Source organism: Ciconia boyciana, chromosome 9 (genome assembly GCF_034638445.1).
Source record: "Ciconia boyciana chromosome 9, ASM3463844v1, whole genome shotgun sequence".
NCBI lineage: Eukaryota > Metazoa > Chordata > Aves > Ciconiiformes > Ciconiidae > Ciconia > Ciconia boyciana.
In genome coordinates this window covers 41852354-41874298 of record NC_132942.1, presented here as the reverse complement: position 1 = coordinate 41874298, position 21945 = coordinate 41852354, and the positions used below count along the sequence as shown (strand labels likewise).

General features: G+C 38.5%; 1 protein-coding gene across 2 annotated transcripts in view; it reads right to left on the bottom strand.

The window, feature by feature from the left end:
• Window positions 1-21945, bottom strand: part of CDH13 (cadherin 13) — a 521177-nt gene that overhangs the window by 300378 nt on the left and 198854 nt on the right. For both annotated transcript variants that reach the window (XM_072871837.1, XM_072871836.1), the window contains exon 4: window positions 13579-13695. In XM_072871837.1, the coding sequence (XP_072727938.1) occupies window positions 13579-13695 (117 nt within the window). The remainder of the gene's footprint in view (window positions 1-13578; window positions 13696-21945) is intronic.

Here is a 21945-nt window from a genome sequence, read left to right as displayed (position 1 = left end):
TGCACATGATCAACTTAGTTCATGCTTCCTTCAAGCATCCCTTTTTTCCCTCTACAACCTCCCAGGATGGTTGGCCTGATCAAAAATACTTTCCCACTTTGATGGAACAGTTTTTGTTAGCTTCAGTGTGCTTAAGGTTAGACATCATTGAACAATGATACAGAAAAATGCTTTAGTACGTGCTTAACAAACAGACTGCCACTCCATGGAAATGCTGAGTGATGAGGATAAGCTTATAAAGACTGTTACATCTCAGCTTAAACTACAACTCAAGCTAAATAAAATTGCTAAAATAATGTGCTGGTAAAATTGTACAAATATTTTAACAGTCACTTCAATTCTTAGATAGAATTTGTATTAATATTTATTCCATGTTATTCACCTGTTCTTCAGAAATATGAGACATGGCAGAGAAACAAGATATGGAAGAACAACAATACAACTGATACTTGTTGACATAAGAGCAGATGAAAATGGGAGACTTTCCAATAGAAGCAATATGTATTCCCAGCAGCATCTTATAGATTAAAATGGGAGAAAAAGCACATACAAAGTCAATAGCAGTGACCAAGAAGAGAGTACATGAAAGTCTGGATATGTGTGTACAAGCCTGTAGTCATTTATTGTTACGCATCTCTGAGTATGTATGTGTATATAAATACAGTATGGAGTGCATGATTCCTGTATTTAAATTCCAAATATATAAATTCCAATAACTGGCATGACTTCATAAACAGCCTCAGAAAATTTAAAGAATACGACGGCCAAACCAAAAATCAACACTCTTGCTAATTTAATTACAGAACATTGGAAAGCAGGTTAATCCAAAAGTACAGTTGTCTAAATTTTAGTTTGCCTTTGCTTAAGCAATGTTTCAATGGCATAAAGTGATTTTTTCTCTTTTTGAGTGATTTTAAAGCAAGTAGAGTGGTCAAACTAGAATGTTCTTTTCAAAAGATAAGCAAAAGGAAATTAGAGATTTTTGCGATTGAAAATTTTAGTTCAACAGTGGATCATTGATTACAATGAAATAATTCATATTTTAATATATTTGACCCTGAAAGAAAAATAGGTCAATAGAGTAGAGCAACATTTACTTCAAAATGACATCTTAATTAACTATGACAAAAGACATCAGCTCATCTTTAAATAAACTAAGGGAAAAAGGAGGTGTCCTCATACACTTAAAGGTGCAAAGATACACAAGTCGGACGAGACCCTCTACAGACAGATAGAAGTAGCCTCTGGTTTGCAGGCCCTGGTCCTCACGGGAGACTTCAACCACCCCAATACCTGCTGAAAGGACAAAACAGCAGGACATAAGCAACCCAGAAGGTTCCTGGAGCACATTGATTATATTTTCCTCCTCCAAGTGGTAGAGGAGCCAGTGAAGAAAAGGTGCTTTGCTAGACCTCAAACTTGCCAACAACGAGGGACTTGATGGGAATGCAAAGGTCAAAGGCAGCCTTGGCGGCAGTGAGCATGAGAAGGTGGAGTTCAGGATCCTGAGGGGAGGAAGGAAAGTAAAAGGCAAGCTCACTACACCCTAGACTTAAGGACAGCAGACTTTTGCCACTTCAAAGATATCCTTGAGTCCCATGGGAAAAGGGGCCCAAGAAAGTTGGTTAATATTCAAGGATCACCTCCTCCAAGCTCAAGAGTGCTCCATCCCAACGAATAGGAAATCAGACAAAAATGCCAGCAGGCCTGTGTGGATGAACAAGGAGCTCCTGGCCAAACTCAAACACAAAAAGGAAGCATACAGAGGGTGCAAGTAAGGACGGGTAACCTGGGAGGACTACAGAGACATTGTCTGAGCATCCAGGGATGAAGGAAGGAAAGCTAAAGCCCGAATGGAATTGAATCTGGCTAGGAATCTCAAAGAGAAGAAGGGCTTCCGTAAGTACATAGGTAATAAAAAGGCTAGGGAAAATGTGAACGCATTGCTGAATGAGTTGGGGGACTGGGTTACACAGGACACGTAAAAGGCTGAGGTACTGAATGCTTTCTTTGCCACAGTCTTTACTAACAAGACCAGCTTTCAGGAATCCCAGAGACCAGAGGGAAAAATCTAGAGCAAGGAAGATGTACCCTTGGTGGAAAAGGATCAGGTCGGGGAATATTTAAGTAAGATGGACATACGTATGTCCATGAGCCTTGATGGGATGCACCCACAAGTGTTGAGGGAGCTGGCAGATATCATTGCAAGGCCACATTCAATAATCTTTGATGGATCATGGCAAATGGGAGAAGCATCCAAAGACTGGAGGAAAGCAAACAACACTCCTATCTTCAAGAAGGGCCAGGAGGAGGACCCAGGGAACTACAGGCCAGTCAGCCTCACCTCAGTCCCTGGGAAGGTTATGGAGCAGCTAACCTTGGAAACCAATTCCAGGCACATTAATGACAAGAAAATCATAAGGAGTAGTCAGCATGGATTCACCAAGGGGAAGTCATGCTTGACCAACTTGATGAACTTCCATGATGAAATGACTGGCCTGGTAGATAAGGGGAGAGCAGTGGATAGTGTCTACCTTCAGTAAGGCCTTTGACACTGTGTCCCATAAGATACTCATAGAGAAGTTGTTCATGTATGGACTGGATGAGCAGACAGTGAAGTACATTGAAAAATGGCTGAACAGCTGGACCCAGAGGTTGGTGATCAGTGGCACAAAACCTAGTAGGAGGCCAGTAACTGACAATGTACCCTGGGGGTCAGTATTGGGTCCACTCCTGTTTAACATCTTCATTAATGATCTGGATGATGAGGCAGAGTGTACCCTCATCAAGTTTACTGACAACACAAAACTGGGAGGAGTGGCTGATACACCAGAGCGTCATACTGCCAGAGGGACCTTGACAGGCTGGAGAAATGGGCTCCATGGAACGTCATGAAGTTCAACAAGGGGAACTACAAAGTCCTTCACCTGGGGAGGAACAACCCCATGCACCAACATATGCTGGGGGCCACCCATCTGGAAAGCAGCTTTGCAGAAAAGGACCTGGTGGTCTTGGTGGACACCAAGTTGAACATGAGCCAGCACTGTGCCCTTGCTGCAAAGAAGGCTAATGGTATCCTTTGAGTTAGGCAAAGTATTGCCAGCAGGTCGAGGGAGGTGATCCTTTCCCTCTACTCAGCTCTGGTGAGGCCACACCTGGAATACTGTGTCCAGTTCTGGGCTCCTCAGTACAAGAGAGGCATGGACATTCTAGAGTCCAACGAAGGGCCACAAGATGATTAAGGGACTGGAGCATCTATTCTATGAGGAAAGGCTGAGAGAGCTGGGATTGCTTAGCCTAGAGAAGAGAAGGCGCAGGGTGGATCTCATGAATGTGTATAAATACCCAAAGGGAAGGAGCAAAGACCACTGAATCAGGCTGTTCTCAGCAGTGCCCAGTGATGGGACAAGAGGCAACGGACACAAACTGAAACACAGAAGGTTCCGTTTGAACATCAGGAAACCCTTTTTAGTGTGAGGGTGACTGAGCACTGGAACAGGTTACCCAGAGAGGTTGTGGAGTCTCCCACTTTGGAGATACTGAAACGCCAGCTGGACACAGTTCTGGGCAACCAGCTCTAAGGTGGCCCTGCCTGAACAGTGGGGTTAGACAAGATGACCTCCAGAGATCCCTTCCAACCTCAACGACTCTGTGATTCTGCCCTATAGACTACAAATGACTTAGTCCGCTTCTGAATTTCATAAACAGGGTTGCAAACTAAGTGGTAAAAGTGATTAACTGGAAAGGTTAAAAAAAGAAAGTTGCCTTTAGAAGGCAGGTGGAAAAGAGCAACAGGTGTTTTTGGAAAGGAGAAGGAAAAAAGTTTATTGAATTAAAACACAGCTGCCATTATAGATATTAGCATCATACTCCTTCACCTACCCCATTGATCTGTTACTATACATCACTCTAGAATGCAAGATAAAAAAATTAAAAGAAGAATCATCCATGTATGATAAAACCAAGAGCGAAACACAAAAAGGTTGAAATTAGTTAGTAACCATTGAAGAGATCCAGCAGTTAGTCAGAAGAAAGAGAATGACTATTGTTCCCTGAGTGACAGCTATTTACTCCACCTTACAGATGAGCCACACATAATATATATCATTTTTCCTTCTGGAAAAACTCTGCCAACCATCTTCTCTTAATACCACTTTAACAAGCCACAGCTAGTAATATAAAATTTGTCTCCAGTCCAGTCCGCAAAATGCCTTTATTAAAGTATTTCATTAATGTAAGTACCAAGGTTGACAGCATGACAGTATTTAGTTTTTAAATTGGCAGGGATAAGTTATTTTTCTTCCTAAAATGTCATTCATTTGGATATTACTTTATATTACACTATACACTTGCTAACAACTGACTTTGCATAACAGAAAACCAAAGGAATAATTTCAAATGAAACAGGAAAATGATAACAAACAGATCACATCCGAAGCAGTATGAATCAATTCACAGTTATCAAATAAATATCTTAATTGATTTAAAGGAAGCTCTATGGTCATGTTCTCTCCACTGACTTCTATATTCTGCAGGTCTCATCTTCTTGCTAGTAATATATTAACACAGAACACTGCTAAGTAATGCTGGATAAGTCTGTTGCATTTGTCATCCTACTTAAAAGAAACTGTTACTGTAAGCAGATTTGTAGGAATAAATTTTACAAATTCAAGAAACCAAGCAAACAGAAATCCTAGATCCAAATATCCTGTTTTACCAATCTGAGATTACAGAATTAGTCCCTACATCTTATTAAAGTTAAAATTTGGCCCTACTAAGAATGCAGGTACCAAGGTTTTGCTCAAAATTATACATTCAATAAGAAAATAGCTTTTTCAAGCTGGACGACTGAGTGGTTATTTCAAACAACTGAATTAAACCAAGATAGAGAGAAGTTAAGGTGGATACCAAAAATCTTTCCATTAGTCAACTCAGGATATAGAATCATCTTGGAAGATTGTAAAGATGAAAGTTAACAAAAAATCAGTAGTTTAATGAAAACCATGGAGAACCCACAGCTGGGCCCAATGCTGTTTAATATCTTATCTAAGTGATAGAGTAATATCTCTAAGTGATTTGGATGATGGGATCAAGCATACCCTGATGAAGTTTGCTGATTATACCAAACTGAGTGGGGAAGTGGACACTTCGGAAGGGAGAGCCACCCTGCAGGAAGACCTGGATAGGCTGGAAAAGTGGGCTAACAAGAACCTTATGAAGTTCAACAAGGACAAGTGTAAAGTCTTGCACCCGGGAAAACATAATCCAGGAGTGCAGCAGAGGCTGGGATGTACACGGCTGGGGAGCAGCTCTGTGGAAAGGGACCTGGGGGTCCTGGTGGACAACAAGCTCAATATGACTGAACAGTGTGCTACTGCAGCAGACAGACAACAGGATGCTGGGTTGCATCAACAAGGGCATCACCAGCAGAGATATAGAAGTCATTATACCACTCTACTCAGCGCTTGTCAGGCCATACCTGGAATACTGTGTTCAGTTTTGGTCCACGCTACACAAAAAAGGTGTGGACAGGCTGCAGAAGGTCCAGAGAAGGGCCACAAAGATGATCAAAGGACTAGGAAGCCTGCCATATGAGCAAAGGCTGAGAGAACTGGGTTTGTTCAGCCTTGAGAAAAGAAGGCTTAGGGGACACCTTATCACCATGTTCCAGTATTTTAAGGGTGGCTACAAAGAAGATGGAGACTCCCTTTTTAGAAGGAGTCACATGGAAAAGACAAGGAGTAAAGGGTACAAGTTACTCCTGGGGACATTGCGATTGGACACAAGAGGAAAATTTTTCACAATGAGAACAATTAGTCATTGGAATAATCTCCCCAGGAAAGTGGTGGATTCCCCAACATTGGACACTTTTAAGATTCTGCTGGACAGGGTGCTGGGCCATCTTGTCTAGACCGTGCTTTTTCCAAGAAAGGTTGGACCAGATGATCCTTGAGGTCCCTTCCAACCTGGTATTCTATGATTCTATGATAACCAAGTTAGGGAATGGCAATTTAATAACTATTATTCTGCATCCCTAGAAGGGCCTTTCTGGCTGCTGCTGTTGATGGCACTCTCCATTCACAGTATGCTCAGTAAGACCAGGTACAGAATCACACCCTATATGTTATTCTTTAGACATGAGCCTGGGAGTTTATTTGGGTCAAGGAAGCTGGAACAGGCCTGGAGTTTTGGGGAGATTCTTTGGGTTTGTTTTTGCAAAGATTACTATAATTAACCATTTAAGAAAAAAAACATTATGGAAAGATGTCTAACATTCTGCATCATTAGATGAAATAGCTGTTGCATCTAAAAATAATCCAAACATTTTCATTAAACTTCAATTCAATTAATTAAACTTAAAATTCAATTAATGTGTCAATGAAAAATTAGTTGCCAGGTTTTTTTTTTTTTCATCTCAGCCACCTTACATAGGTAACTTACTGGCAGGGACAGACTTTTTCCCTCTACCTTCATCTGCAACACAGTTTAAGATATCAACTTCTGAGATCAAAGTTAACACAAATAATGTGACAGTTAAACTGTAGTATACTTTGCTGAACAGCTTAAAATCAGAGCATAAAATCTCTTCTGTTTGGTGGTCTCCTTAAGGTCATTAGCATGATTTGTGATGAAGCAGGAAATTAGGTACTGGATATTTCAATATTGGGCAGAAAATTTAATTCCACCGTTGCCATAGAGCTGCTTTATCTCCAACAAACTTGTAACCATAGTAACTAGATTAGAAAGTATTCCTCAAGTGTTTAAAAATGCTTTTATTCTTATTAATGATACCAAACACTGAAAAAAAATGGTAAATTCTTATTATTTACCAGTTTTCCAAGGTATCTGCTGCTCATGTATGATTCTTCTGAAAGATCTTAAGTAAACAGAAGTATTTTAACAGGCTTTCCATTAAAATTCTGTTAGCTTAAAGAGAACAAATGTATTCTGTTGGAATTGTTTATGTGACTATCAATATTTAAAAAAAAAAACAGGAAGTTTGAAGAGAGACCTTTCAGAAAAGGAGATAAATTTGAAGTGCTGTTTTCACTTAATGGTTTGTTAGGACATCAAATACATATTCTTTAATGAAAATTAATATGCTGTAGTTTAATAATTCATGTACTTGCATCGAAAGCCCTTTAATTTAATGGAGTGCTGTTCAATTCATTACATTCATTGCTGAGGTAGGTTGGTATTTTTCCATGAAGGTCAGAAGTGTGCCATTCCTTCATGCAAGCTGTGAATTTCATCAGATGTTAAACTCTGACATCTCCGACGGTCCGTTCAGGTCCAAGTCAGCAGGGTATTACACATTTCCAAGAACACTAGAATAGCAGGAAACCTCTAGGTGTCTGTTCTTTCACGATCAGAAGCAGCCGTATTATGCAGCTGTGATAATATATTTATCAAACTTTGTATTCCCTCCTCAGTACTTCTGTTGAAAATTAATTCCTCTTCTCTGGGGACTAGAAACTTTTCTTCTAATCTTGCACCAAAATTTATATCCATTAGTTATTATGCCAGTATTTTCCTTTTGCTTAAATCATTACACTCACTCTGGATTTACAGAAAACACTTACTGTGCTAGGCTGAACAAACTGAGCTCAGACATACATATTTCTGCGCAATCTTACTGTACTAGTACCATAACTTGATTTTTCTCTAATACCAATCTTTTTTCTTGCTGGATTAGAAAGAGCTTTATTTATTAAGACTGTCTTTATTGCCTAAGTGCTATTCATCAATAACAACTCCCCCCCCCCCCCGCCGCTTTCTGTACATCTTTCTACCACTCTTTGCTGCTTGTTTATGGATCCTCATCTGTGGACCTGTCTTTTACCACATAGAATGATAGACAGGCTTCTGCATACCTTAGCTGAGTGCTCTCCTTATATGCCATCTGACCTTGATGCAAGACACTAGAACTCCTTGTACCTGAGTAATTCCATCTACTCTCTGAAAAAGGTCCTCACCCTGCAATGCTTCCCAGGAGGCAATCATTCCAACATCTCCCTGATGGCACCACTTTTTCAGCTGTCACTGAAATATTCTTGCCTTCTGGACAAGTCTTCTTGCTGATGACCACCTCCCCATTTCTGAGCATACTCTTTGGCACAGCCTGATCATTACATCTGATGTGGTGATGATTTGAAAACAACCAAACAGATATTAAAAAATAATTTTAAAATTCCACTGGGTTTTTCCTGTAGAACTCAGACCCACTTCTAATTCGATAGTAAGAAACACATTCTCTTGCTTCTGCATTATTTTCCAAGAACTGAGATTCAGACCTTTACCAACTGAAAAGTTGGTACGGAGACACACAGATTTCTGTCTTGGTGTTGGAAAGGCTTTTAGGTATATCTCCTCCATTCTACACATCATTCTGTTCTCTGTCAGTGCACACCATTATCTTCCAGACTTGGACACCCATCCTACCTAGGTCCTTTCCCTCCTCCATTTCTCTTCAGACTGTCTCCCCCACCCCCTCGTTTTCTGCCTAATTTTCCGGTAGAACAAATGCACTTCTTAATTCAGCTTTTATTTCACCATTTCTCTTGTTCTTCTGTTGTCTTTCACATTTTGTCCTCTAAGAGACAATCCTTCTCTCCAGGTTCTCTCCAAAGGTTGGTGGATCACGATCATCTCTCTTTACACTTCTATCACCTTCTTTTCAGACTTTTGTCTGAAGTTTGGCATTTTTTCCAGCTGCATCTTTAGTATTTAACAGTCCTTTTCTGTGAAGTATATAATTTATCATATATAAATAGCCTCAATCAGATAGCCACTCAAAAATAATAAGCTTCCAGCAGCTTTTCCATCCAGTCATCTTCAGTTTCCTCCCCTCTTCAGGTTTTTTCTATTGCTGCATTAACAGACAAGCTGTGTTTTCTCTTTGCCTTAAATTTACAGCTCAGAGGAGGAAAAAAAAAAACCCCACCTCCTCATAGATCTTAAAGATTTCTATCTTGTTTGCTAGCCTGCGTCACTTTTTCTCTTGAGCTTTTGTTTAGGTCAGTCCTGCCATCTAATTGTCATTTGGCAGCTAACTGTTCATCAGCCCAGATCAAAGGCAGGGAGTATATATACACTATCTGATGCAAAATATCTGAACAAACCTCCTCTCCTTCCAAAAGGACAAAACAGCCAAGTAACAAAGCAACAAATTCTCTTACTGGCAAAATATAAGGTTTTGCTTTTTCTTCATTCAGCAGTTTCCTACAAAGTCTCCTGTGTACCTCTCTCTGTCTTCCAGCCTTCACTGAGCATAAAAAGTCCTGCCAATTTGTACCAGACCACTCATGGCTTCCAGATCTTATGTGTCAATAATTAAAATATTCATTCTTATGGAGGACAATTCCTTTAAATTAAAGAATAGAATCACGGATTCATCATATGTTCATTGATAAAATCTATAGCAAATCCTTTCAGCCTATACTAAAACACTCTCACTTTGCACATGTCCTTCTCTCCTAATGTCTGGAAGAAGAGCTGGAACTTGTTAACCATCCCCACAACTACCTTCCTGCAGTTTGAGCTCTGCATTAGTGTAAGCATTAAACTTCAGAAAGTACCATCATGCAGTTCATCACCACAGTTAAAGTGTGTCTGGAGGCTGGCATCAAATAGATGCATAGAACCACCACTCTTAAGTTAGTCTTAGAAAACATTTCCATAGCTTAGTGGTGAATAACCTATCACCATAATTACAAGATAATCCTGCATCCCACTGTTTTGAACTTCATTTGACTTGATGTGGACAAATAAACCAGAAAAGTAACATATGGAGAGAGACTAAAAATTGAATATCATATCCCTGTGCTATATCAGCAAGAGCTAAACAAAACACATCAGTAACAGTCAACAGTTGTAGCCTGGGCCATCTGGTCACAAAGGCCCATATTACCAAGACTGTATTAAAATATTTTAATCTTACTAGTTTCCCTCAGGAATGAAGGATAATATGCAAAAGCTTAAATTCTGCTAAAAGGTGAGATTCCTCTACCTACAAGCACAGCACATCTATGATAGTTATTTAATTAAGAGATACCCTAATGAAGGATGTGCAAATGGCAAGGCAATAATTTCATTCCTAAGTGGGTATGCTGAAAGCCAGTAATAGCACAGAGAACAGCCTCTACACATGTATTTCCTTGTTAAGCTAAATACTAATTTAAATATTTGTTATTAATTAAAACAAACCAAGTTTTTCACTTGTCTAGTGCAATATCTCCTTCCTGACTTATATCACCAAACCTTAATGAATAAAGTCCTCTAAAATCCCCATTTTTTTGTTTATGCTATTATTTCCTAATTGTGAAATAAAATGTAATTAATTGTTCTCCCCCTGCCCTCCTATTTTTTGCACATCTGCCCTGCTCCCAAGTGCTACTAAGCAGCTCAACTGTTGGTGGCTGCTGCAATCACTTCCAAACAACCTTATGCATTTCCAGGCAACACAGCATGGGTTGGAAAGCAAGAGGCAGTCAGGACAGATGAATAAACTACACTGGTAATTTGCTAAAGCAGATGAAAGAAAGGGAAAATAACATACTCAGGGTGCAACTGGAAACCTAACTTTTGTGTGGACCTCCAAACCAGACCAACATGATGGTATCAAACAGAACTAGTCTTATCTGAAATTGTCACTATCCTGTATTTCATTCAGTCAGGAAAGCTTTATGTTCCTGATGAGCAGAAAATGTAACATTGCAGTAACAAAGATGAAAGGAAAACAAAAGTTGGAATTATTTTTCACACAGGAAAATGTATAGTTATTCCCTCACACACACACATTATTGTATTGGAATTCCTTGTCCTTAAAGGATTTTATTGCTATGTTTATTGTTATATGTGAATAAAATATAAACTGCCCCACTGTGCAATCTCAGAGATTTGACCGCCCATTACAGAGGAGCTCAGGAGGACACTGCTCAGGGTGTTGGGCAGACAGGGTGAGCCCTTGTGAGCCCCTGCGCTATGAGACAAACCCTGCTGTTCCCATCGCAGCAGACCTACACAAGTCCTCAGCCCTGACTTCTGGCAGTTACATGACAAAAGTTTGATGCCAAATCTGCTTTCCTTTCTTCTTCCTTCTAATTTTTAAAATTCTATTATAACATGCAAATTATCCATTCTCTGTATGTTTTCTCTCTTCCCCAAAACACTATAGAAACCACAGCTACTAAATACATCTGCAATGTCCCTTCACAGTGATTACAACAGACCAGAGACAGCAAAGTTTAATTTCAAGAGAAATTCATACACATCAGAAGCTGTAATTCATCGGTCCATGTAGTGCCCTGTTGAGGCTTCTGAAGATAAGCCCCAAAATATTGTGGAAGACTAAATAAATGCGTTTCTTACGCCCCACAGAAGTGGCCAACTAAATGCATTTTTGCAAATTCATGAAGCTACCTAGAGTTCACAGTAAGCATCTAAAGTTAAATGAGACAGATGATCAACTTTTTCTACAGTTTGTGGCGTATCTGAAACAAGTACATTAATTGGGTGTCTAAGGCTCTCTAGATTAGTACAGACTATTCTATTTCTGAAGACTTCATGGCCTATCTTATGAATATCTGTGACATGTCAAAAAGACCTAAAAGAATTGCTTTTATTTCAAGCGTTGACTCCTACTGAATTTTTTAGTTAGGGAACAATAGACTCTCTTCCCTACCATCAGTATGTCTGAGGCTCCAAACCTTTTTATTTATGCTTTAAGTACTCGGTTGCAAATTACTGCAGTAGACCTAGAATATGTAATTTTATTATTTTAAATATCTCTAAAATTTTTGTCTCACTTGACACATATACACTCTATGTTACTACTTGCGATAACCAAAATACTCACGTCTAGATACCTAAATTAGAAATATACTGAAAAAAAATTATATTTAAAGACTTTTAAAACTGATGACAGCTCAAAGTATTTCAATGTGCTGATCATTTGCAGTTCCTATAATTGAAACATTAGTCAACGATAGGTATCTTAGGGCCTTTGAAAAACAGACTGCCAGATGCTTTTACACTTCTGTGTTTGTACATCATTTAATGCACTTGTGATCCTTGTGACTAGCATTTCAGGAACGATAACAAATCAAGATGACAAGATGCTAGGAAAACGTTTAAGTACAAATAGGACCCGATTCATCTCATTCTGCTTAAGGAGCCTCAGTTACCAGGACAAGAATTCTAAACTCCCAATAAAAATACTTAATTAAGGCACTTCTAGAGAGCAACTCGGACTACCTCAGATTTAAAAACTCAGTGTTCACAAGCAGTAGGAGTGGAACGGAGCAGGAAAAAATAAATCAATAACAAAAAAGAGAAAGACTATAGATCTGTGTATAAGTAACCTTTTTAATTCTCTCACTGCTTTAAAATTGCGCAACAGAAGTCCTAAAAATTGACTATTTATCACTAACATATTAAGCAACAATATTTACTTTAGTTATTGATCATTAATTCTCAAACACTGAAATGTTAAGGGAAAAGTTCAGAACTGGCTTTAGAAATTTTAGGACACATTACAAAATACTTCAGAAAGATAGAAAAACTTACGGAAATTTATGAGATCAGTATAAATTATTGATGGGGAAAGGGGAGAAAAGTAAATCTTCATAGATTATTCTTTCTTTTACTGACAGGAAAACAACCTTTCCTAATTATTAAAGTAACTGATTAGGTGCCAGCTGGCTACATTACACATTGATCGTAGAGTAAAATTCTGCCCTCAAGCTGTGCATTTAGCTCCAGCGATCGTATCAGTGGGAATTAAGAATAGACTCCACAGCTGTATAGGCCATCATGTCATTAACACACCTACAAAAGTTAGAGCGATGCATAGTAGTCCCTGTTTCAAAACCACCGACATGCAAAATATATTAATGTAATTACAACTTCTGATGCCTAAATGGCCATTTGAACAATTATTGGTATTTTAGTTATAGTGATTTTGTACATGCAAGCTGTATATCTGAAGTTCTGGAAAAGTGTCTGTTAGAACTCTCGTCTATCTGGTTGCCTGCAGACACGAGAAAAACTTTCCACTTCTTTGTCAGACCTTTGCAAACAACAAAAAATAAAACCAAAAACACCTGCAAAGACTTATTTTTTCTTTGGATGCTAGAAATTAACTAAGGAATGAACAAAAGACGGTTTTACATGTAATGCCTTATGAATTCCTTCTAGGTCTTGAGAATAGAAACAAGATAATCCACACTATGCAGTAGGATATTCTTCAGAACATTCCTGGCCTAGATTTCAGCCCCAGTGTAACGCACAGATACATGGGTAGGCAGCAACCTCTACTGAAGATAGCAGCTGCATGAAAACATACGTCTCTGATTAATGCTTTTTACCAGAATGTATGCTGTTAAAGTCTGCCATGAATACAAAGCCGTTTTCATCTGTCTACACAATATAAACAGTAAAACAATCTTCTCTGTTCAGTTTTATGTTTCTTAATTTTGCCTGGGATATTACTACCAACATGATAGGCATTACAAAATTTTAAGAGAAATAGATCAATTACTTAATATCAAAATTCAATCCAGTTCTTAGTTGACTTACCTTGCCAACAGATCGGGGGAATGGTGGTCTTTGATTTTCAGGAATTAATATTGGAGTTGCCAAAATAGCCCTTTTTTGTCTTGGAATTCCAAGGTTGCCTTCTATCTTAAAGATTTCCTAAAAAAGAAAAAGACCAATTACAAAGACTTTCAAAATCATGTTCAGTCGTTATTTCCATTCCCTGCATCTTTAGGCAAAATTAACATGAACTACCAGATTCTAGGTTTTGTCCTATACGTTTTCCAGCAATCACTGATAACATATGAAACTATTTATTTAAATCTGTCAGGTTATTCCACTTATTACAGTGACAGTGGACAGGCCATATTAATTTTGTATTCCTGTAGACTAGTTTTAAACCTCAGCAAGTGTGTCTACCATCCTAACCTGACGACTGCTTAAATCATAAATCTTAAACAAGGTCTGGATTACCTCAAACACTTGCATGAGACCTGTAAAAAGCCACACTTCAAATGTCTTACATGATTTTCACATCTCAAGTTGCATCTATACTCCGTCACTTCTCAGCCCAGGCTTTTAATCAAACAGAACATACAGGTGAGTGTACTGAGACTATCCCCAGCTAATGAACTCTCAATAATAAGCACCAAAAGCTTGTAACTTAAAAATAAAAATAGACACCAAAACCCAGGTGTAACTTAGAATATCAGCTAGTAGGGGTTTTTTGTGTTGGGTGTTTTGAGTTTTTTTTTTTTTTTTTCCTTAGAGGAAACCTCATGCTACTATATCAGAAAGAACAAAAGTAGAAGTGGTTTATACACAAGCCTTCCTTTTCCTGCTGGGTTTCTCAAGTATTTAGTTCTAGCTGAGCTTCAGGCAATTCAGCACTTTATGAGCTACAGCAAACTCTTCACAGTGGCCTCTGGCCCCTAGAAAACTCTGACCGTCACACCTTTGCCTTCCCTCCCCTTCTGCTCTCTGATCCTCTCAGTGCTCTCTCTGCATGAGCTCCGGTTTCCCAGAGACCACCCCCTTCCTTTTGCTTCCTCCTACAGTCTCTACAAATCTCTTCTCCAAGCACAGTTACTAACAAGGTCAAAAACAGCCTCTCCCCATCTCCCAAAGCTCTCCCCTTGATCTCTGATCCTCTCGGTGCTCTCTCTGCATGAGCTGCAGTTTCCCAGAGACCACCCCCTTCCTTTTGGTTCCTCCTAGTGTCTCTGCAACTCTTCTCCAAGCACAGTTACTACTGCCAAGGTAAAAAAGAGCCTCTCTCCATCTCCCAAAGCTCTCCCCTTGATTTTTTTTTTTTTTTTGGGGGGGACAACCCACAAAACCAAACCAAACCCAAAAAACCACCAAATAACCCCACCAACGCATAAATCTGTACTGTGTTGGGAATTGTGAAATGGAAAAAGATTTAGATCACTACCATTCATTCAGGTTGTCGTGACAGTTTTACAAAAGAAATCATAGGTTGAATTAAATGTCTAATTCTAATAAGGCAGTTACACCCTACAGATAACACTTTTCTCTGCTCTCTTAATGCAGAAACTCCAGAAACCTAAGTTTCTCAGTCAGTTCTAGAATCCATGCTGTTGTTTTAATAGCTGCTACTTTATTACATAAGGAAAGCTTCATCCCTAGGCTGTATTTTTATAAAACTGCAAAGCTGAATGAGTTTTCTTGGTGGCACATCCATCAGTCAAGAAGTCCACAGGCTGCTCCTGCTGCCATCTGTACAGATACCTCTCATCTCATGAATCTATCATCACCAAAACACTGCTCTACCTCTACTAGCTTTAGCATCACTTTTCAAATTTGACAACAGCAGCAACGGAAACTCAAGCCTTCAACAGTCAGCTTTAGACATGATTAAGTCAAAGAGCAGTGGAAATCATGCAGAGAATCCCTTCTCACAATTTTGCCAATTTTCATAACTTTTTGAGCCTCACCCTGATACAGAGTTCCCATCTCTCTCAAAGACTTTGACACTTCTAATCTTTCAGTCTGTGGGCCACTTGGGTCCCTATTTTTGTCTTTCAATTCCTCTCCCCAAAGAATTTTCCCTAATAAAAAAGCATGAGAAAGTTCAAGATAAAAACATTTGAAGTGTCAAACAAAAAAGAAAGAGCTGAATTCTGTCCAAAGGCAAATGCACAGAGCAGTAAGCTTTCAAAATCACTTACACTGTAAACACAGCAGACAGTTTGGCTGGCATATGTCTATGACATTTCTAAGGAGAGTAAAATTGACTACCAGTATGCCCAAAAGGAAATAACAATTCTTTAGTTCAGCAGCAGCAGTGCTCAACTGATCACAATTTTCACTTGTGCTAACTCCTACCTTCATGGTTGCCCTTCAGCTCATGAAAATGTAAGGAAGAACTCTGAGATGCATGCTCTTTGGAAATGCCCAAGACATCTATTCAGATTTACATCTCTTTGTATCATAGAATCATAGAATGGTTTGGGTTGGAAAGGACCTTTAAAGGTCATCTAGTGCAACCCTCCTGCAATGAGCGGGGACAACTTCAACTAGATCAGGTTGCTCAGAGCCTCGTCCAACCTGACCTTGAATGTTGCATGTTTCTTTCTACGCTAGTTTGAGGAGTAAAAGGAATGCTCAGATTGTTCAATATCTAGATCTCCCAATTTTGGTAGTCATAGATGCACAAGCAATTAATTCATCACTTTCTTATGATAGGTTATCCTTACACTTTCCCAGGAGGTCCACAAATGGAAGAAAAAGCCAAATTATATTGAATGAGTCAACACTGCAGTCATTAATACAAAGAAGCAAAGTTCTAAAGGAAAGCAGAAGGGTGGTAAGACTTAAGGCCTTCAAGTCCAGATTTCCAAGCAGGACTTTGGAACAAAAAAGGAAAAATAGTATTATTTGTTTGTTTGTTTTTAAACATAATTTGTCTGTTGTATGGAGAAGAATGCTTCAGCAGATTGGGCACAGAAATGTAAGCACTTCTCTGAGTATGTTTCACACCGTTTATTCTTCAAATGTCACTGCTAGTTTTTAAATACTGATTTCTTCATGACGATTTCTCTCTTTCTCCTCATACCCTAGTGTCTAACAGCAACATGACTGATTAAATGAGTAGCCAAAAGCATCACTATGGAATGCAGGTAAACAGAAAGAAAGAAAAGGTCAAGAGTACTTCACCAACACATTTAATAATCCAGTGCTGTTTGTGGTTATGATAATGATTTCCCCATTTGTAAAGAACAGGGAAAAAGAAAGAACATTTTGCTTAATGCCAAGCAGCTTCAACTGGATGATTCTTAACCAGTACATAAGACAGAAGCCAAAGAATCTGAAATTACATGAGCACTTAGGACCTGATTCAACAGTCAAAACACTGAAAAGATTCTCATTCATGGGTGGATATATTGCATATATAACAATTTTTACTGAATTCACCTATTTAATTTCTTGAAGAAGCAGCTCACAAGGAATATGAAATTACTCCAGATAGAGTTGAAAATTTTGCTTCAAATTTTCTTACAATATCAGACTAGCATTATGACAGGAGTCTTCTTTTGCCCCTTGACACAACTCCTTGACACAACGGAGTTTTCCGTCATCTTTACTGGAACCAGCTGGTCAAAGACTATAATACTTACCATGTCTTTCTAGCAGCCATGACTCCAGACAAATATTTATGTGCCAGGAGTCTGGAGCTGGCAGTCCAGAGAGCATAGAATGGCATGTCCCAGATGGGTGGTGTTCAGTCAGCACCCAGAGAGCCAATGGCTATGACTACCGTCTGCTTCTCCCATGCCTGCTGCTTTGCACAACAAACAGAAATCTAAGGTGTGTGTCCAGAAACATCCATCCACAAGCAAAATTTAAACAAACAAACCAACCTATAATAAACATATGCCTTCCTAAGAAAAGTGCACCAAAAATAAGAATTCTGGTCTTCTGATTTTTTTTTTTTTTTTTTTTGGACACCAAAGTGGTAGGAGATAAATCCTACCAGGTTCTTTAGTTTTACTATTTAACTGCAATATCACATCTGTGATCGCTATCTTCCAGCTACTATTTTCATGGACAGTGGATTACCTGGTCAGAATCCAACTATCATTTCACTGTCCACCATTTCATAACCAGCTTTTACACCCTATTTTTGACTTCATTAAATTCCCTTTCTAGATGTGGAATCGGTACAACAATAGTTCAGTACCCAATATGCTGATTCACTGGCAACAAAGCTTGATTCCCTATTCACATTAAGCAAGCAACAAACACAGCCTCCTCATTTTTCCACCATTTAGGTTAGGCTTTTATTGAAAGATGCCAGTCTGCCCAAACTATGATGCTATGCAAGTTGCAGTTTCCCCAGATCCCTTGAGAACTCTCCACTCTGTTTTGTTTTTACTTTCTTTTTACCAGGGGTTCTTGGGAGCATTGCAGTACTTGAATATTTGAATGAATGGCCTAGTCACTATCCAGTAGCAGGCACCATTACTCTTAGCAAAGAAAATTTCATTAGAACTTGTCATGGGAATAAGGTGGCTGAATACTGATATCGATTTGTCACAATAAGGGTTGGAAACATCACTGGAGTGGCAATCTGTAATCCACTATGGCGACCAGAAAAGTGGTTGAGTTTCTTACCATTTAGTTGTTTTTATATACTAAGCTTGATGGTATAAAATGGGGCCAGTCCCAAACACAAAAAATAAACAAAATTAATTGGATGCTTGTTGCAAGAAAAATTCCTCTGAAATAGCAAATGGGATGTGGCATTCAGTGGTATGTAAGTCTTCCTACAAAATAACATCACTATGTGAGACTGAAAAACTAAAACTGCATACAGATCAACTTAAGAAGAAGTAATCTTTATATAATTCTTAGCTGAAATTTCACAATTGTGCTGTAATACTTAGTTGCTTTATGCATGTTATTTCTATCATCAGACTATTGTTATTATCAGCAGTATCAATAGTTAATGATTTCTAAACCATGTGCCAAAACAGAAAAAATATTTTCTCATGTTCTTAATAATACGAAAATCTAAGAAAAGTGCTGGAACTTTACTTGTAAGTTAATGAACAACTGTTTAAACAAATAATTAACTCAATGAATAAAGTTAAGAATTGTAAAGGTCAGTGGCATACACACAAACATCTGCTCAAGAGTAGTTTGTCCTTAGTGCCTGTTAATGTCACCCTAAAAATCACACTGTGTACTTTAGAAAAACAAATCCATCTAAAATCTAGCATGCTAAGGGGTATCAGGTATGTCAGAGCACATAAGCTTCCAGGCTTGTGAAACATGGTCAGATATAACATCTGGGTAATGGAAATTGCTGGTGGAATTTGATTTAATTACGTTGGGTGTTTCTACCATTATAATTGTTACATAAATATAGAGAGAGATCCTTACACTGCCTAACCAATATACCCATTAACTTCATAGACACTTGGTAATCTCAGACTACAGCTTTGCTACTGTGCCATTCAGCTAGCTGTGCTATATGTATTTTTATAGGATGGAGGTTCCTTTTATCTTTAGAGGAGTCAAGAACATACTAGGAACAATTTTATTCTTGTTGAAATCATTCAGTCATGTGTAAATCACAACTATTTTAATGCTAATTTATTCTAAAGCATTTTTGTAATGCATATGTGACAAAATGACAACTATAGTGGAGACATATCTGAACTTTTGCTTTGTGAAGTGATACATTCCATTATTGCCCTGAACCTCTGCAGTATCTTTTGTGATGGAAAAGTCCTGTTTCTATTCAAGTATAAGTTTCATTTATCTTCACACCTGCCTTATTCTGTGTCAGGGAAAAGTTTTTCTAAGGGGATAATGAACTAAATGCCATTAACTTTCCTTTTGTACATATTAACCATGGGAGTTACCTGTTCTGAGAATAATACAGAAATGACAACCAAGTGCCTTCTCTTTTTTTAAATTAACATTTCAGACTTTTCTTGTCATCATTTAGTGAGTGCTATTTTCCTTTAAAACCATATGTGAATCACCCCCTCTTTCAGGAAATCTCATATTGGTTCCACACTGCTCATTAAATATAATGAGGTATCCCTTATACACAAACAAGCAAATATGCTCTGACTGACTGCATCTGTCAAACAGCATTGCAAATATGGGCTTAAGGAAAAAGGCAGCAGCTGACCTTATGCCTCTGTCTTCACCAGGATACACTAACAACACATCACTTATCACCGTTAAAAATACCCTTCTCCCCATCTCTAATGTGCTTACATTCGCTGGAAAGCAAACAAAACCAGACTGCTTTTACAGCATGCCAGAAAAAAATCAAAATTGTTAAAGATATCCCAAAACCTTCAGCACCTTAAGTAAATGTAGTGTAAATAAGGAAAGCACTTGCTGATGCAATTGCCAAGGCATACAAGCCTTAAGAAAAGTGTCCTGTAATAAAAATTTACCTTGAAAACAGGTTTTTTCTTTTCTTTGTTTTCCTTTTTTCTTTTAATGAAAGCCTCTCCCATTGGGTTAGATACCAGACTGCTATTGAAAATAGTACTAGACACATAGTGGACTTCTGAAGCAATTAAAACCTTTCACAAATCTGATCCTTTTGAGACTTAACCAAAGCCACATGGAAAATTCATTGCACAGCATGGGCACAAAGCCTTAACTTCTTACTCTTAATATTCCTACTGAGTCCACTCAGTGGACTCCTTTCTTCACTTATATTGGAGGAACTCAAAATGTGAGAGCTTCCCTTTAACCCCCAGCAAGCTTCACACATGTTGAAAACACGCTGATTTCCAGAGTGAGAAGGAGAAAGAACACGTATCTCAAGTCTAGGGCATGATAAATGAATCAAAGATGAACCCTTTTGGTGGGGCAGTAACCTATATAAAGCCACAAAACCTGTGGGTCAATAGCAGGCAACTGACAACTCCAAATGTGGAATAACACAAGCAGCCATGAACAAGCTGTTGCATGTTTCACTTCTGGGATATAAGGACAATTTCTAATAAAGAAAATTTATTTCTTATGTAAAATAAATCCTATTCACAGAAGAAGTTGTCCTACCTTGGAAAAACAGCTTTCTACCTCTCAGCTAGCTACATCTATAGCTGGCAAGGCAGCCAGCTATAAGCATACGGAAGAAAACTAACACATTTTATACCCATGTTCTGGATTGCTCAAGTGCTATGGAATTCATTGCATTATAACAGTGCTGCACAAAAGCAATTTCATGATACCCTAAAGCAATAATACTGTATGTTAAAGTAATGTATACTGTTTAATAGATCTAGTGGCTGCAGCGCCAGTCCTATGTCTGAATGGATGCATAAAACACATTTCTTCCTACCCCCTACAAGGCTCCAGGCTGTGATTACAATTAAAACCTTCTCAGTCCTGCTCCCCAACATTTTTTTAAAGCTCTATTGCCACATATTCCTTGTTATCCCTCAATTTCTTCATCATCTCCATTCCCTCAACAAAATGACCTCTCATCTAATTCCAAACATTGATTATTTACCTTGCTATTCTTTTCTAAACTCTGCACAATCCTTCTGTTCTTCCTGTGCACCTCCTGTGTTCCCAAATAACACCTCACTTTCTCTTGCTCCAGGTCTCAGTGCAATTCTGCAAGTCTTGTTTTTCTTTGCAAAACATTCATTCCTTAACATTTATTTTTAATTTGTTTATCTTGAACACTGATGATACAACTCTCCCCAAACTGAAATAATCTAAAATTGACATTTTTTGTTTCCAGAAATACCTATTTTTTTTCTATTCTTAGGGGGTTTTTTTGAGCAACATCCGTCTTGGCATTACAACTCCAAAGCTTCCCTATTTCACCCATCTTTATCAGATAACCAGGTCCATTCCCCCACCAAAAGCACAGTCAGTGTTAAAATTTCTGAAATCCTGGTAGATTTGGGAATACTTCCAGTACAGGTCCTTCAACTCATTCAAGACACGAAAAGTAACAGCAATTCCTCATAATGCCGTATTTTAACCCCTGATTCTCTCATTGGAAGCTGACACAACATGCATGAAGTACTGCAGCAAAAAGATTTGTATATACCATAGATCAGTCTAGAGCTGGAGAAATACCACCATAACACATCCAGGACCTTGTTCTCCCCTCCCCTGCCATTTTCCCAATGCACAGCCACCCAAGCCAATTCAAAGAATGTATATATTCTGTCAAATCACAACAGTGGCATTTTAAACTCGGTGTGCACGCTGTAAGCAGCAATTCAAGAAGCAGGACAGCAGAAAGAGAAGCCCCTTGTTAAGCTACCAGCAGACCCATGGGTTCCAAACCTTCCAGGTCACTGTTTCTCACTTTAAATAAAAGCATGTCTTTATTTAAAATGGGAATTAATTAATGTCATGTTGGACAGATACACACATTAAACATTATCT